The 17,260-nt window shown below is 64.7% G+C and overlaps 2 protein-coding genes across 4 annotated transcripts; both read right to left on the bottom strand.

The window, feature by feature from the left end:
* Positions 1–230: 230 nt before the first annotated feature.
* On the bottom strand, positions 231–7,190 carry GJC2 (gap junction protein gamma 2). Its single transcript, XM_051840081.3, has 2 exons — positions 7,084–7,190; positions 231–2,257 (listed from the first exon to the last, which is right to left on the bottom strand). Exon 2 carries the CDS (start codon positions 2,236–2,238, stop codon positions 937–939), a length of 1,302 nt encoding a protein of 433 aa, XP_051696041.1. The 5' UTR covers positions 2,239–2,257; positions 7,084–7,190; the 3' UTR covers positions 231–936.
* Positions 7,191–8,282: 1,092 nt separating this feature from the next.
* GUK1 (guanylate kinase 1) lies at positions 8,283–17,260 on the bottom strand. 3 transcript variants are annotated; one of them, XM_089334690.1, is made up of 10 exons: positions 17,162–17,260; positions 15,801–15,867; positions 12,714–12,779; positions 11,839–11,952; positions 11,547–11,588; positions 10,161–10,257; positions 9,467–9,605; positions 9,308–9,392; positions 8,830–8,915; positions 8,283–8,578 (listed from the first exon to the last, which is right to left on the bottom strand). In XM_089334690.1, the coding sequence occupies exons 4-10, from the start codon at positions 11,948–11,950 to the stop codon at positions 8,543–8,545; spliced, it is 597 nt and encodes a 198-aa protein (XP_089190816.1). In that variant the 5' UTR covers positions 11,951–11,952; positions 12,714–12,779; positions 15,801–15,867; positions 17,162–17,260; the 3' UTR covers positions 8,283–8,542. The 3 variants fall into 3 exon arrangements, with proteins under 3 accessions (XP_089190816.1, XP_089190815.1, XP_002723897.1); XM_089334689.1 differs by lacking the exon at positions 12,714–12,779; XM_002723851.5 differs by lacking the exons at positions 12,714–12,779; positions 15,801–15,867.

Here is a 17,260-nt window from a genome sequence, read left to right as displayed (position 1 = left end):
TGAGCGCTCCAGCAGAGCAGGGTTGTCCCCAGCTGCTGCCCTGGGGCTCAGGCTGGCACCCAGGACGCCCTCCACCCCACGGGGCAGGCAGTCCTCGCGCCTCACCACCGGTGCGCCCCACTCCACCACTGTGTGTCTGAGGAACTGTGGGCACTCAGCCTGCAGCTCGTCCCCCCTGCTGTCCCTAGGATGGAGTGCCGCGGAGAGTCACGCACACACAGGCAAGCACATGCATGTGTACATACATGAGTGTCCGCCTGCAGAAATGCATGCATGCCCACGCACACTCCTGAACTTTATTTCACTCCATTTGCTCAGGCGGCTCAGAATTGGGGAGGAATCTAGGAGCCCTTTTGGCAGCACGGCCAAAGCCCCAGCCCCTGACCACCACCTTGTGGTTCAAGCTGCGAGGCAGGACGGGTATCTTCAGAACTTGAGGCCGTCACAGAAGGCCGGAAGGTGTGCTCCTGCTCCCTCCAGCCCTCCAGGGCCTCAGTCTCCCAGTCCCCGGGACCAGGTGCAGACCTGGGACGGCCACAGGGGCCTTTCCCCAGCCTGGGTGCTCCTCGGCTTCCCCTTCTGTCAAGAAAGAGCTGGGGTCGCCCTGGGCCCTTCAGGAGCCAGAGCGTGGGCTGGGAGGCTGGGCAAAGAACCTCTGTGGCTGCAGGCAGCAGGGACAAACAGCTCTGGCGTCCATATGAACCCCTGGAGGGGACTTGCAAGGGAAGGGCAGCTGGCCGCAGCCCGGCAAAGCTCAGGATAGCCGCAGAGACCGGCCCTGGAGAGGAGGCCAATGCCTTGCCCGCACCTCGGGGATCACAGGCTGGAGCCGGGACCCTTCATGGCTCCCATCCTCCCCATCCCACCAAGCCTCAGAGGTGCCCAAGCTTGGGCATCCGCGCGCCTCCAGCCCTGTCCAGTCCCCCGCCGGTGTGCTCAGATCCACACCGTGGTCTTCCCGTCCCTGCTGCCGGTGCTGCCCTTCTCGGAGCCAGCCCTGGGCTTGGCACCCGGCCGCTCGAGCGCCCCGGAACGACCCTGTTCGCCGACCGTGCCCCCGGACGTGGCGCTGCCGGTGCCCGAAGTTGCTGCGCCAGCCCTGGGGCACACCCGGGAGGGGGCAGGGAGCCCAGAGCAGGGCAGGCTCTCCCGGTCGCCGGCCACCGCCCCGTCGCGCAGCGCCTGCAGGGCCAGGTTGGCGATATTCTGGTCGTGCGCGCGCGCGCGCTCTGCCGCGCGCACCACCAGGCTGTAGTCTGGCGGGCAGGCCAGGCCCACGGCCGGGAAGGCGCAGGGCGCAGGGCGCGGCGCGGGGCCGGGGCAGGGGCCCGGGGCCTGGGGCCCGCGCACGGCGTCCTGCGCGCTGCCCAGGCCCAGGTGAGCCATCTCGCACAGGTTCAGCAGCAAGCATAGGCAGCTGACCACGTACATGACCAGCAGGAAGACCGTCTTCTCGGTGGGGCGCGACACGAAGCAGTCCACGACGTGCGGGCACGGGTGGCGGCTGCAGGCGAAGGAGGGCCGCACCTCGAAACCGTACAGCAAGTACTGGCCCACCAGGAAGGCCACCTCGAAGGCCGCTCTGACCACCAGCTGCACCACGTACACGCGCATCAGGCCCTCGCGCTGAATGCGCCGCCGCCCGTCGTGCTGCGTCGCCGGGCCCGGCGTCCCCGCCGCCTCTCCGCCCCCGCCCGCGCCCTTGGTGGCCGCCTCCTCGGCGCGCTCCTCCTCCGCATCCTCCGCAGGGCCCTCAGGCGCCCCCGGCTCCTCCTCCGCGTCCTCACCCAGCCCCAGCATGGGCTCCTCCTCTCCCAGCTCGGCGGGCTCGGGCCAGCTGGGCGGCGCGGGCGGCAAGTGGGCGCGGGGCGCGCGGCGGGCCCCTGCGCGGCGGCGCAAGGCGCGCCTGCGCTCTTGCTCCGAGGCGCGCGCCAGGCGGTGCACTGCGTAGCCCAGGTACAGGACCGAGGGCGTGGAGATGGCCACGATCTGGAAGACCCAGAAGCGCACGTGGGACAGAGGTGCGAAGGCGTCATAGCACACGTTGTCGCAGCCAGGCTGCCGCGTGTTGCAGGTGAATTTGGCTTGCTCGTCCGAGTAGATGGACTCACCGCCCACGGCCGTGAGCACGATGCGGAAGACCACGAGCACGGTGAGCCAGACCTTGCCCACGAAGGTGGAGTGGTTGTGGATCTCCTCCAGCAGCCGCGTCAGGAAGCCCCAGCTCATGTTGGTCATAGGGGCGGGCGGGTGGGACCTGCCGGCCAGGCGGGGGTCAGCGAGAGGCCTCCAAGTCGGTTGGGAGGTTTTCTCTGCTAACAGCTCTTAGCAATCCTGAGTGTGCCACCTTCCACCAGGTCCTGACGCTGCCGGTGGGGTACCCGCAAGGATTCCCAGGGCAGTCTTGTCTCCCATGGGGCTCCCCAGGAAAGCCAAGTGCCTGCCCAGGCCCTGGGAGGCAGGGAGCCAGGGGGTCAGCTGCCTTTGTGGGGCAGAGGGAAGCCAGGGCTGCCCCACTGGATTTCTGAGGGCTGTGCAGAACCCCACCCTAGCCTCCTGGGTTGGGGAGGATCTGACAGGATCACGTGGCCAACACCCAGGGCTCTCCCAGGGACCCTCCCAGGGCTCGGTCCCCAGAATGCCCAGTCAGCAAAGCCTTCCTCAGTCCTCCAACCACCAGCCTCTTAGCCCTGCAGTCCTCCAAGCCCCACTGGACCCCTTTATCCCCCACCCCCCGGCCAGCTCCTTATCCCCGGAGCTTCCAGCCCTGCAGCCCTGCCCCATCTTCTACACCCTACAGAGCAATAGCACCACAAAGAGCTCCCTGGTCCCCTCAGTCCCAGTCCAGCCATCCCCAGGCAGGAGGCTGTGCAGCGCGGCCTCCCACATGCTGATACATGGCCAGTTAGGCACCCGTGACTCCTGGAGGTGGCTTATGTCCCAGACCACCTGAGCCCTGGACAGGCATGTGCTCAGGACAGGGGCTCTGCAGCCTCTTCCTTCACACCCTTCCTCCTTGAAGCTGCCCCAGAGCCAGTGCCTGCACCTGGGTAGCTTAGGGGCAGGAGACCCGAGTGACTAACGCTTCTGGCCAGGCCTGGGAGTCCACGGTGCAGGTGTGGGGTGGGCAGCAGAGCCAGGCCACCTGCCATATATGCAGCTGGGGCCCTTCCCAGTGGAACAGGAAAAAAGGGTGGCATAGGTTCCTGGGGAAGTGGCCCACTCCCTCACACCTGTGCACCCCCTCAGAGCCCCACACACATGCTCATATGCATAGGCTCAAACACGTGTACCTGCAAATGCACTAGACCACACTTACAGATGCACACCTACACAAACATGCCTGCACACACACACATGCACACATGTGCCAACACATGTTCACCTGCAGCCTTCTGCTCTGACTCCCTCACCTCAGCTCCAGCCCCAACTGCCCCCCAGGAACTGTGCCATCATAGGAGCTGAGCCCAGACAAACCAGCCCAGGGACAGTCCAGGGCATGAATCCCTACAGCACCTGGTTGCGTGTACCATGTGCAGCCACTGGCTCTGCTGGGAAGCATTGGTTTGAGTGCATGCCAGCTGCCTGGTGTAGACACCCATGGCTGGTACCACTGGCAGCTCCAAATGCCAAGTCCAGGCAGCACAGGCACTCGTGACCAGGCGTGGCTCAGCTCTGGGGGCTGGGTGACAGGGCTTCACCCCAGGGGGCATGTCACTCATGCACACTCATGCTCACAGGTGCACATGCACTCACAGCTGTTGGTTCTGCAAGCCTGGCTCCCTGTGGGGCCAAGGCTGGGCCACACACAGGGGGACGCACACACCCACACCTCTGGCCTGTGACTCTCCCTGGGACAGCAGCACTTGGATGCCTGGCAGGTTCTTCCAGCTGGAGACAAACCCAAACTCATCTCCCCTCCCAAGCAGCCTCCTCACCCCTGGACAGCAGTGCCCCGGCACCCTCAGGTCCACTGGCAAGCCCTGATCCCAGCCAACCACGTCCCTGTACTGTTCTCTGGGGGCCTTGGCCACCTCACTCCTCCCTGTGAGCCTACGCTAACGCCAGCCAGGGGTGCCCTAAAATGCCTACCCAGCAGGCCTTGCTCTGCAGTCCTCTGAAGACTCCTCCCAACCACAAGGAGTGCCACACACTGGCACACATACGTGTGCACAGCACCAGTGCACACACACCGAAGGGCACATATCCAAGGCACACAGGGCAGAAGCTGGACCGATGTGAGCAAGGGTCAGGGCTGCAGACCAGAGACAGGTCAGAGTGTACCCCAAGGTCTGATGGAGTGAACCCTTCACAGGGCAAGTCCCAAATGGTTCACATAAGTGCCCACCTGCCCAGAGTGGACACTGCAAGAGAGGGAAGGACATCCAGACAGTGGCCAGCAATACAGCACATTCCCAGGGCCTCGAAGACCCACCAGAAATGGGGATGAATCCCAGCAGGGCCACCAGGGTGCCCGTGGCAAGGAAGGTCTGAGAACTGGGAGGGCGGCTGGCGCAGGGGAAGCCATGAGGGGAAAACCAAGGCTGTGGACGCTGTGCACCAGCCACAGGCCAGCAAGGCGACTCTGCATGGTCTCCTCAGAACACCTGCAAGATGGACTCCTGGTGGGGGCAGCACAGGGTGGCAAGGGGGAGTCTGAGGGCACAGCCCTGGGAGTGCTCCATGCAGGCCACTGACAGGTGGCTGGGCAGGGTCATGCAGGGAAGGGTTGGAGGAGGGCTGCAGCAGGCACAGGGAGGGCTCAAAGGCCTAGGCTAACAGGGTCTCACAGTGGGGCCTGGGGCTGGGGTCCCTGACAAAGATGGAGCTGGGCAGGGGGGAGGGAAGGAGGTGCCCCAGGGCAGGCAGGGCAGAGCTGGGGGCTCCTGCAGGGGTATGTGCAGGGGCTACCTCCTGGGGGGGTCTCTGGGGTGAGCAGGCCCCCTGAGGCTGTCTCTCCAGACACACCCAGGCTAAGGCCCCAGGCCAAGGGCCAGCCAGCTCCAGGTCTCCCGCAGAGACGGGCAGCAGCCTGGAGATCCAGGGACCACACCCACCTTGGCCTGCAGCACACGGGCCAGTCACCTCCTGCTCAGGAGGTGCACCCAAAGGCTCAGGCCACCAGGTGGGCCCACTGGGGACCTTGCTGGCTACCAGAGCCCAGCCCCCTTGGGTAGCCTCCCCTCTCCATGGAGACCCAAACCAAGAGGAGGCAAGGTGGGTGCAGAGCCCCTCCCCAGGTCTCTCCACTGTGGGACCCACAGCCTGCTTGCTGCACCCAGTATGAAGCAGCAGCACTGCAGTTATAGGAGACCCCCCCTCAGCCCTGTGCCACAGCTCACGCGTCCCGTGCACAGCTCCTGGCCCTCCACAGGGTTGTGCAGCTTTCACACACTGAGGACCCAACCTCAGGCCTACCTGGGGCCCTCTCTGTCCCAGCTGCTCTGAGGCCCCAGCTTGTGGCCACATGACAGGCCCCCAGTTGGTATGGGTGCTTGGTTAGGCCTCTGCCTCCAAATGCCTGCCCTGCCATCAGCCGGGAGTGCCACCCACAAGCCCTACAGGTGAAGTTCCCAGATGCTTCAGGCCCGCCCTGACCACTGGTTCTCACCTCACACCCATCACACAGGTGTACACCCCATGTGCCTGCACACATACAGGGACTCTTCACCACGGACCCTCAGCTGGCTCAACACACAGAGGTCCCTGAGCACTCCCCCTGGGGCTCCCCTCACACACCTGCCAATCCCTGAGCAGCCAGACTCTGCGGCACAGCAACCTGAGCACAAGGGAGCCCACGGGCCCCTCCCTGGCACCAGCCTGTGCTGCCCAGGGAAGCGCCTTGGCAAGCAGGTCTGCTTGGTTCCCTGCTGGGTCCCAGGGCAGGGGTGGGGTGGGGGTGTGTGTGCCTAGTCTCAGTCAGTGGCCATGCTATCTCCACTGGGGGGGGGGTGGACTGAGCTGGCTCAGGGGCTGTGCAGTCTGCATGGGGGGGCTGAGCTGGATCAGGGGCTGTGCAGCCTGCGTGGGGGGGGGGGGGGCTGAGCTGGATCAGGGGCTGTGCAGTCTGCATGGGGGGGCTGAGCTGGATCAGGGGCTGTGCAACCTGTGTGGTGGGGGGGGCTGAGCTGGATCAGGGGCTGTGCAGCCTGCGTGGGGGGGGGGGCTGAGCTGGATCAGGGGCTGTGCAGCCTGCGTGGGGGGGGGGGCTGAGCTGGATCAGGGGCTGTGCAGCCCGTGGGGGGGGGGGCTGAGCTGGATCAGGGGCTGTGCAGCCTGCGTGGGGGGGGGGGCTGAGCTGGATCAGGGGCTGTGCAGCCTGCGTGGGGGGGGGGGCTGAGCTGGATCAGGGGCTGTGCAGCCTGCGTGGGGGGGGGGGGGCTGAGCTGGATCAGGGGCTATGCAGCCTGCATGGGGGGGGGGGGCTGAACTGGATCAGGGGCTGTGCAGCCTGCGTGGGGGGGGGGGCTGAGCTGGATCAGGGGCTGTGCAGCCTGTTGGGGGGAGGGGGGGCTGAGCTGGATCAGGGGCTGTGCAGCCTGCATGGGGGGGGGGGGCTGAGCTGGATCAGGGGCTGTGCAGCCTGCATGGGGGGGGGGGGCTGAGCTGGATCAGGGGCTGTGCAGCCTGTTGGGGGGGGGGGGGGCTGAGCTGGATCAGGGGCTGTGCAGCCTGCATGGGGGGGGGGGGCTGAGCTGGATCAGGGGCTGTGCAGCCTGCATGGGGGGGGGGGCTGAGCTGGATCAGGGGCTGTGCAGCCTGTTGGGGGGGGGGGCTGAGCTGGTCCGAATCAGTGGCCATGCAGTCTGCATGGGGGCCCCCTCTCCAGCCTCTGGACACTAGTTGGCAGGGGTGCACTGGCCAGTCCTGCAGCTGCTGCACGAGGTCTTTTCCAGTCACCTCCTGAACCTAAGCAACCCCTGGGACCCCCAGAATTGTGCCCCAGAAGACCCTGCTGGTCACCCCCTGCTGGGGCAGACCCACTGGGCCTGAGAAACAGAAGCCACAGAAAGTACCCCACAGTGAGCGTGACCCCTGGCCCCTGCCCCACAGGTGTCTGAGGGGTCCTGAGTGGCACCCTACCTTCTCCAAGCCAGGAAAGTGAGACTCCCTCTGAGCCAGCCCACCTGCTGGCTGCACGCTGGTCCTTCCTGTGGTTGTGTGGCCGGGCTGGAGCCTCCTCTCACCACCAAGCACAATGGGGGCTGGGGGAGGGGCCTTCAAGGGCCCCATTGTTTCCCCCCTCGGGTCTCAGAGTCTGAATCCCTTATTGTCTATGGGAGCTGGACAGCAAGAGCTGGACACGGCCTCCCCAGGCAGTAGTGGGTCCTGGGCTACACCTGCCCAGGCCTCTGGGGGGCAGCCTAAAGCCACCTCTTCTTGCCTCCCCCTGCAGTCCAACCTGGCTGCCCTTCTGCCCCTCCTCCTCCCCTTTACCCATCACAGGGCTCATGGTCCAGGTTCACCGTCCTGACACATCCAAACACATCTGGGGCTCTGGATGCAGCCGAGAATCCGGTCTCCCCACCATGGCTCCTGCCTGCCTCCTCCCTCCATGTCCACATCCACCCCACGAGTGGCCCTGCTCGGGCACCAGGGCTGGGGCTGCCCCTGGGCTGAGAGCAAATACTGGGCCTGTGACAGGATGCAGGGTGGAGGTGGGGAAGCGAGTACTCGGGAGGTGGGGGCGGGTGGGACAAATGGCGGCTAGGCTTGCCAGACACAGGCCACAGCACAGCCACTCGGGGCCAGGAGGGGAAGGGCAGCTTCTTGGGAAGCCCCACACCCCGTGGACTCCAGATCTCAGGGTCTGGAAGCATGGAAGAGAACACTGGGTGTCTGCCCGACAATGGCCCCAACCAGGGAGAGAATGCTGGGTATCTGCCTGACAAGGGCCCCAACCAGGGCTCACCCAGCCCCTTCTGGAGCTTAGCCTGGGGCTGTGCACACAAGCACCTGGCCCAGAGCTCCCAGGAAGCAGCCCCTACAGCTGCTGCACCCGCCCTGCTGTCACTGGGTGCCCTCCCCCCAACCCCTGCCTGGTTTAGGAGCAGCAGGCAGGCATAGCAACCAGGGGCCGTCCATGGGCAGGGGTCACTCTGTGTTCCCAACGTACCCTGGCTGGTCAGGACAGGCCCTGAGCAGTCCTGGCCAGCATCTGGACAACCAGTGGACCTGGACAGCTGTCTTCCGGACAGGCACCAACAGCATGGAGGGCCACAGCCCCAGCTCAGCTCAGGACGAAGCCCCCAGCCTGGGGCTGTGTTCCACTTCAGCACACGTTAACCCCATCACTGGTTACTTTATTAGGGTATCAGCCCCGGTTCCAGCGGGAAAGACAGGATGAGGGACAGGGAATATAAGGTCAGGGCACATTCAGCAGTGGGTACCCAGGGTCCTGCAGCCACAGTGGACAAGGGAGGCAGGCAGCACCCTCTTATCCCAGGTGCCGGCTCAGCAGGGCCACAGGGTCAGCTCCACACACCCCACAGCAAGCACCTGTTCTGCTTCTGCGTGGGTCCTGGGCACCCCAGCCAGGTCCTCAAGCATGGCCAGGCCCCTGAGCTTTCCTGATTTCCTGCCAGGGGAGGAAGAAGGGGCTTAGGGGCAGCTGGGACATGGACAAGCCTGGGGACTCCTGCCTCCCTTCCCTGCTGGTCCAGAGGTCACAGGTGGCCCCTCACCTGCTTGAGCCTCTGCCACCTCACACACAGCAAGGCTCTGAGCCCCCAGCCTCTCCTGGCACCTCGCCTGCGTCAGTGCAAGGCGCCTGGGCAGAGGGGTGTCCGTGGGGGTAGGGCAGGGGCACAGCCTGGGGGCAGGTCCCACCTCAGAGAGTGCCTCCTTCAGTGTCGCATAGGCTTTGTCCAGGTTGTCATTGATGATGACCAGGTCAAACAGGCCGGGCTCCTTGCCTGGGGAGTGTGGGGGTGGGCAGCACATAGTGAGTGCCCTGGTCCTGGAGCTCCCACATGACTATGGACAAAGCTGACTGCTGGGCTATGTCATTTGCTGCTGGAGGTCGGCCCTTTTCTGTCCCAGCCATAGGCAGGGCTGCCCAGGGCTGCAGAGTGACGGATCCCTGGGACCTGGTCTCAGGTACTCTGCCCTCCTTGGAGGAGCCCCATTACCCCCACTTGGCCCTCACAGGGAGACAGGGGAGGGGGCAGATGCACAGAAGCCTGAGTGTCAAAGGGGTAAAGACCCTTATGAGACCCTCACGGGACCCTGACCCCTCCTGGGAACATCCCCTTCCTACACCTTCTGCTGGTTAAGACGTAGGGGCACCAGGACCAGGGACACTCACTGCTGTCCATGTCGGCCCGGGCAGCGGCCAGCCGCTTCGCCAGGCTCTCCTCAGTCTCAGTGTTGCGCTGCCGTAGCCGCTGCTCCTGAAACACAGGCCTGGACATCAGCAGCTGCCCAGGCCCATACCCGGGCCCATCTGCCCACAGCAGGCACTCACCAGCACGTCCAGGGAGGGCGGCTGCACGGAGATGTAGATGGGCCGCAAGTCAGTCTTCTTGATGTTGCGGACGCCCTGCAGGTCCACGTCCAGTACACAGATACGGTTCATGGCCTGCACAGCCTGCACAGCTGCCTTGCTGTGGGGACAGTCAGTCAGCAGGGGACACTTCCCCGAGCCACCATGGCAACTCCTACCTGCTGGCAGCCCTAGGAGCACATGGCGGCACTGCCCAGTTCTGCTACCCCTTAAGACTGCCAATGGTCTTCAGGGCTGGGCCAGCCCCATCAGAGCTCCTGGGAAGACCTGGGGGCACTGCTCACTGCCGGCCCCTCCCTGTTGCACCTGCAGCGAGTGCAAGGTGTCACGTGCTGTCCCCACAGTGCCAGGATGGCCCAGGACGATGGTATCTAGAGACATGACTGGACCCAGCAGCTGGCCCCCACGAGAAAGGCCAGCGAAACCCACTGCTCAGTTCAGGGGGAAGAGGTTGCTGTGTGGCTTGCAGACTAGTGAGGACACAGCAGACCTATATATTCTTCTATAGGATGGACAGGAGCATGGACAGAGGATCTAGGGCCTTGGTGACTCTGGAGGGGCCCCACTGCCCATCCCAACTCCTGGGGCCCTGGTGACCCTGGAGGGGCCCCACTGCCCATCCCAACTCCTGGGGCCCTGGTGACCATGGGCCCACCTCGTCCCGTACAGGTTCCCCGAGAACTCTGCGTGCTCAATGAAGTCACCGGCAGCAATGTCGCGCTGCATTACCTCCCTGGTCACAAAGTAGTAATCTGGGGAGACGAAGAGACTGTCAGAAGCTGCCACAGGCAACCCGGCCCGGCACGGGGCTGCTCCATCCCACAGCATCCTCACGGGAACTAGGGAACTACTGCCTCACCGTCAGGGGCTGTGGGGGGGCTCCCGCCTCACCGTCAGGGGCTGGGGGGGCTCCCGTGTCATCATCAGGGGCTGTGGGGGCTCCCGCCTCACCGTCAGGGGCTGGGGGGGCTCCCGCCTCACCGTCAGGGGCTGTGGGGGCTCCTGCGTCACCATCAGGGGCTGGGGGGGCTCCTGCGTCATCATCAGGGGCTGGGGGGGCTCCTGCGTCATCATCAGGGGCTTTGGGGGCTCCCGCCTCACCGTCAGGGGCTGTGGGGGGGCTCCCGCCTCACCGTCAGGGGCTGTGGGGGGGCTCCCACTCAGGCTTCAGGGGCTGGGGGGCTCCCACTCAGGTGTCAGGGGCTGGGGGACTCCCACATCATCATCAGGGGCTGGGGGGGCTCCCACTCAGGCGTCAGGGGCTGGGGGCTCCTGCATCATCATCAGGGGCTGGGGGGCTCCCACTCAGGTGTCAGGGGCTGGGGGGCTCCGGCATCATCATCAGGGGCTAGAGGGCTCCCACTCAGGTGTCAGGGGCTGGGGGGCTCCCACTCAGATGTCAGGGGCTGGGGGCTCCTGCATCATCATCAGGGGCTCGGGGGCTCCCACTCAGGTGTCAGGGGCTGGGGGCTCCCACATCATCATCAGGGGCTGGGGGGGCTCCCACTCAGGCGTCAGGGGCTGGGGGCTCCTGCATCATCATCAGGGGCTGGGGGCTCCCACTCAGGTGTCAGGGGCTGGGGGGTTCCCACTCAGGTGTCAGAGGCTGGGGGCTCCTGCATCATCGTCAGGGGCTAGAGGGCTCCCACTCAGGTGTCAGGGGCTGGGGGGCTCCCACTCAGGTGTCAGGGGCTGGGGGGCTCCCACTCAGGTGTCAGGGGCTGGGGGGCTCCTGCATCATCGTCAGGGGCTAGAGGGCTCCCACTCAGGTGTCAGGGGCGGGGGGGCTCCTGCATCATCGTCAGGGACTGGGGGGCTCCCGCATCATCGTCAGGGGCTGGGGGGCTCCCACTCAGGTGTCAGGGGCTGGGAGGCTCCCGCTCAGGTGTCAGGGGCTTGGGGGCTCCCACTCAGGTGTCAAGGGCTGGGGGGCTCCCGCGTCACGCATCAGGCAGGCCTCAAGTGGCCTTATGGCCCTGAGGTTCCCTCCCGGCCCCTCCCACCCCACCCCTATGCCAGCCAGCGCCCAGGGCCGACCAACCTCTGCCGTTCTCCTCGCCGGGCCGTGGGTCCCGTGTGGTATCTAGGAAAAAAAGTCACTCAGCATGGGGACACCAGAATCCTCCAGCCCCCAGCAAGCCAAGCAGAGCTGCACCACGGAGGCAGGAGGGGCTCAGCAGCCATAATAGGGGAGCCAGCCCAGTGCGGAGAGGGTGCCTGAGGACCCAGGCTAAACACACAGCCCCCAGGGACAAGGGGAGGAACACGGGGAGGGGTGAGCAGAGTGGGGGGTGCAGGAGGGGTCACAGGGCAGGGCAGCCCCAGGCACTCACGGGAGACGCTGAAGCCGAAGACGCCCCCATGCTCCTGGAGCAGCCTCCTCAGCAAGGTGCTCTTCCCGGCCCCCGAAGGCCCGCTCAACACCACGGGCCTAGGTCCTGACATGCCTGTGGGAGGCGGCATGTTCAGACAGTAGCCGAGCTCTTAAGTCTCAGTGCACCCCAGCCCTAACTGAGGGGCAGTGGAGGGAGGGGTTCTGAGACCTTGGGCGCAACTCCCTCCACCCAGGAGGAACGTGGGCTGCCCCAGACCCCTTCAGTAAAGACAGCCAACAAGGGAGGCCTGACCAGGCTGACAGGTGTTGGCCAAGCGCCCTGCCCAGAACCCCCAAGGAGCATCCCATGGCCTGACCCGTCTCCCGCACCCCCAGGTGTCGAGCCCACACAGGGTCTGCCTTCCCCACCTCGTGGACGTGCTCACAACCTTTCCAAGAGCTCCAAGGCCCCCAGCCCACATGGAGCCTGACTTGGACTCTTCACTGTGGCACTGTCCCTGGACCTGCATGAGTGGCCTCGTCAAGGTCCGCTGAACCCAGGCCCATCAGGGGAACCCCCACCTCGCTGTCTGTACCCCAGGATGGGCTGCTGGCAGGAGCTCAAGTTTCCCCTGATGGCTGCTCCAGGGGGAGACAGACTCAGCGTGGGGCTAACATTTGCTACAGGTCAGGGCACTGAGTGGCCAGGGAGGACGGGGGGAACGTGTGGGGGTCTTCCCAGGACAGACTGCCTGTGACAGCTGTTCCAGCTGAGCCAACCCCCCTTTGGCCCCACCCCTGCCAGCCCATGCACCCCACCTGCCCTTCACCTGCCTCAAGCAGGCCCTCATTCCTCTGGTGGGAACCCTCCCCAACCCTGGGGATGGCACCCACCTGCTCAGTAGGGTATGGCCTCTGTGGTCAGCCTGGGGCACAGCGACAGGTGCTCTGCTCTGAGGTCTGAGGACTAATCCCAGTCAGCCTGCCCTGCCCTTCTGCACGCTAAATCCCTGAGTGCCCAGCACCCAGTCCCTGCATAAAGCCGGCCCCGCCCATCACCATGCAGAAAAGGCCATTCTTCATTCTGACCTTGAGATGGGCACCTGGCAACCAGTCAATGGCAGCCAACAAGGCATGCAGCTAGGGGCAGGGTCTGGGGGGTGGGGGGCAGAAGGAAGAGCCAGGCAGAGGTGGGGGCTGGGAGACACACACTGCTTGTCTGGGCAGGTGGAAACTGGGAGGACTCCCTGGAGCTCAGGCACCCTGGACCAACACCTGCAGCGCCACCTGAGGGGCACGGCGGCTGCAGGATGTCCAGTCAGGGCAGAAAGGGCTGCTTCAGCTGGGGTCTGGGCTGGGTTCTTAATCCCCAAAGTAGGCCACCATGGGAATCACAGACAAGCACCACTGCTGAGGGTTCATGGTGCACACAGGAGTGCTGCACACAGGAGGAGCACACACCTCACACACATGTTCACACGGGAATCACAGACAAGCACCACTGCTGAGGGTTCATGGTGCACACAGGAGTGCTGCACACAGGAGGAGCACACACCTCACACACATGTTCACACGGGAATCACAGACAAGCACCACTGCTGAGGGTTCATGGTGCACACAGGAGTGCTGCACACAGGAGGAGCACACACCTCACACACATGTTCACACGGGAATCACAGACAAGCACCACTGCTGAGGGTTCATGGTGCACACAGGAGTGCTGCACACAGGAGGAGCACACACCTCACACACATGTTCACACGGGAATCACAGACAAGCACCACTGCTGAGGGTTCATGGTGCACACAGGCACATGCACACATGTTCACACAATGTACGCAGGCACAACCACAAAGTGTGCACACATGACACACAACACACAGGTGCTCGTGCACATATACAACACACATGTGTGCACGTGCACACTGTTCATGTATGCATCCTACAGATATGCAGACAATGCATGTTTGTATGCATGCATAAACACACCTTCATAATGAGCAGTGGATGTATACATGCAGTGCACAAATCACATGCATGAATACACATGTGCACACAACACGGCTACATGAACATATGCACACACAATGCATAAACATGATACACACAACCAAATATACATGTGCATGCAGTGTACACACATGCATGGGCACACACACTGACAAACACCACCTCCTGAAGGCAGAAGGGGACCAGGGGAGCCCTCAGTAGTCACAACCCGCTCCTTCCTGCAGCCTCACGGCTGCCCCACACAACACACAGCTTTCACCTCACCTTGACCACTGCCCTCAACTTAGGCCCCCACCCTCCTGACCCTGCTCTCTGCCACTGCTGTCCCCACTGCTCCACAATGCTGCATGACCCGGCCCCCCCAGGGCCTTGCAGGATCAGCAAGCCCCACGATGTGGGTGAACTGCTCAATCCTGGCTCCCTTCCGGGTTAAAGGGGCTGAGGTCAGTGTTCAGCCTCTGCAGCCTCCTAGGCTCAACACACGGATCCGAGGAAACAGCACACACCGCACTTCACCTGCAAACCCAGGGAACTGAGCCTCAACACTGGGATACAAGAGGACCGGAGCTGAGTGTGCTGTGAAAGGAGTCAACACAGCAGAGCTACTGACCCCACGTACTGGGGAGGTCAGAGGGACCCCAGGTGCTGGGGGAGGTCAGAGGGACCCCATGTGCTGGAGGGGAGTCAGAGGGACTCCAGGTGCTGGAGGGGGTCAAAGAGACCCCACATGCTAGAGGGGGGTCAGAAGGGACCCCACATTCTGGGGAGCTGAGACTCCATGTGCTGGGGGGGTCAGAGGGGACCCCACATTCTGGAGAACAGAGAACCCATGTGCTGGAGGGATGTCAGAGCGGACCCCATGTACTGGGGGGAGGTCAGAGTGGACCCCACGTTCTGGGGAGCAGTCAGATGGACCCCATGTGCTGTGAGGGTCAGAGGGGACTCCATGTGCTGGTGAGCAGTGAGAGGGACCCCCAAATTCTGGGGAGCAGTGGGGACCCCACATGCTGGGGAACAGTGAGAGGGGCCCCATGTGCTGCACGGTGCAGGTTGGCCTGGGAGCCTGAGAAAACTCTAAGTGCCTGATTCAGTGGGTTTCTGTCCCCCCTGCTCTGTTGGGCACTTCACAGTGTCACCTCTGGTCTTGAGCCGCAGCAGCTCCCAGGCTACTGGCCCCTCTCTAGGTCACCGTGTGGGGCTTCCACAAGGGTCAGGTTCTCTGTCCGGTCTGTGCTCAAGCTGGTCAACACAGGAGGCTCCTAGGGCACAGACCCGGTCCCAGTCCTGAGCACTCGGCACCTCCCCATGGAGAGGGGCCATCCCTGACTCTCCGGCCCAGCAGGAGCAGGGTGGTGCTCTGCAGGGCTCATCACCATCACCCTGCCTGTCCCCAAGTCCCTGAGGTGAATACAGACACAGTGGACCTTGGAAACTCCTGTGTGCCGCCACCAGCACAAGGTGCTTCTCCTGTCCTGGGCCCGTGAGGATGGGAAACAGGGCCGTGCTCACTCACGTTTGCTTTGTGCAGCAAGGACCAGTGTGGAGACCACCCCAGGGCCCCAGAGAGTACAAGACCTGTGCCTGCCCAGAAACTGGCAACCGTGACGGGCAGGCGTAGATGTGGGGAAAACCTGAGCTTAGTGCCTGCCTGGAAGACTCCACTGGGAGCTCAGAGGAGACCCCGGGGAGGAGGCGCCAAGGCGAGGCCCACTTGTTCCCCACCCCCACCCCACTGCAGCTCCCTCAGAACAGAGGCAGGGCTCTGAAAGACCACCCACTGCACTCCTCACCCTAAGTACGACCGCCAGCCCCACTCCAATGCCTGCCCCCAGCCCAGTGTGCACTGTCCTCAACCTTCCCCTTGTTCCCCAGATTCTCTGGCTCTCGGCTCCTAAGATCTGGACCCACCACGCGTAATGACAAACCCACATGGAACATGTGTGCACATGCAGTGTCAGCACCAGTACTCGCCTTGGACCCCACGGAACGGGGGAGCCCACAGACGCAGTGGGCATCAGGTACATCCATTCACTCACAGCTGTGACAAGCACACAGCCTAAGTCAGAGCCTGCTCCACCCTGTGGGTGTTCCTCCTGAGTTCCTGCCCTCCCTGGAGCCCAGCCCACTGAGGACCGGCAGAGGGCCACAGAGGAAGGGCCCAGCCTGGCCCTGCCTCCCACTCACCATCCAGAGCTCTGGGGGAGCCACAGATACCCCAGAAGACCCCTGCCAGCCTGGAAGGTGTGTGTGTGGGGGGGTGTTCCACGCAGTGACCAGTGACAGGAAGTCACGGCACCACCTGCCACAGCAGCATACCCACTGGGCCACAGAACCGGGGCCCAGGCCTCACAGCTCCAGCCATCCTCAGTGGGATGGAAGCCGCCAACCTGACATGGGTCCCAGAGCCTGGGAGGACTGGCGGGGACAGGTCAGAGCATCTCCCAGTAGGGAGCGGGGGCCCCAGGGCACCCCATCAGCCCCCTCACCGGTCCTCCTCCCCACCCAGCTGCCCAGGGCAACTTGCAAGGGCAGTGGCCAAGGAGGCCATCTCCACAGCAGCCCTGACTGGGGAGTCTGCTGCAGTCTGGCCCCCGCCCCTCCTGAGCACACACACAGGGCTCTCACACACAGGCTCTGGGCAGGGCAAGGCCTGGCGCAGGGCCGCATGGGTCCACTGTCCAGGGCAGACTGCAACCACCCAGCCCTCAGGATACCTTTTACGTTATTTGTGAAGTGTTTTTATTCATTTTATCTGTTTTGAGAGACAGATCATCCAACCACTGCCCAGATGCCCATCGTGACTGGGGCTGGGCCTGGGCCAAGGCCTGGACCGCAGCCCGCGTCTGCGACCTGGGGGACAGGAACCCGGCCACGTGGGACACGTGGGCACGGAGTCCGGAGCCGGCAGCACACGGACGGCGCCACTCTTCCCGTCCCCCGCAAAACGTCCCACGTGCCTCCCGGCTGATTCGGGAACGGCGGGGAGATAGGGCTGCTCCTCGCCCGCACCCCGCGTAGCCCCCGCCCCAGTCGAGGAGCCGCCCGCACGGCCCCGCGCTTCCCGGGGCTGACCAGGGCGCCCGCACGCGCGCCCGCCCCGCCCGGCGCACCACCCCGCCTCCACTGCGCTCTCCACGCCCCCGGGCCGGTGCTGCGGGGCAGCGCGGGCGGCCGCTGAGCCCGACACGGGCTCGCCGTCCCTGGGGTCGCCGCAGCTCGGGGCGCCCCCGCCGGCCCGGCGCTCCGCGTTCTGACGCCGGGACGCAGGGGAAGCTTGCGGGACGGGCGCCGCCGCACCCTCGAGGGCCAGGACGGCCCGCGCCCGCACTCACCGTCCGCGGGGGCCCGGCCCAGGGCGGCCGCTGCCAGCCCCGCCAGCGGGCGCCGCAGCATCCGAGGTCCCGTGGCCTCAGCCCGCCGGGGGCCACGTC

This window comes from Oryctolagus cuniculus, chromosome 6, assembly GCF_051225735.1.
Source record: "Oryctolagus cuniculus isolate XC-2025 breed Fujian yellow rabbit chromosome 6, ASM5122573v1, whole genome shotgun sequence".
NCBI classification, from domain to species: domain Eukaryota; kingdom Metazoa; phylum Chordata; class Mammalia; order Lagomorpha; family Leporidae; genus Oryctolagus; species Oryctolagus cuniculus.
This window is presented reverse-complemented; position numbering and strand designations above follow the sequence as displayed.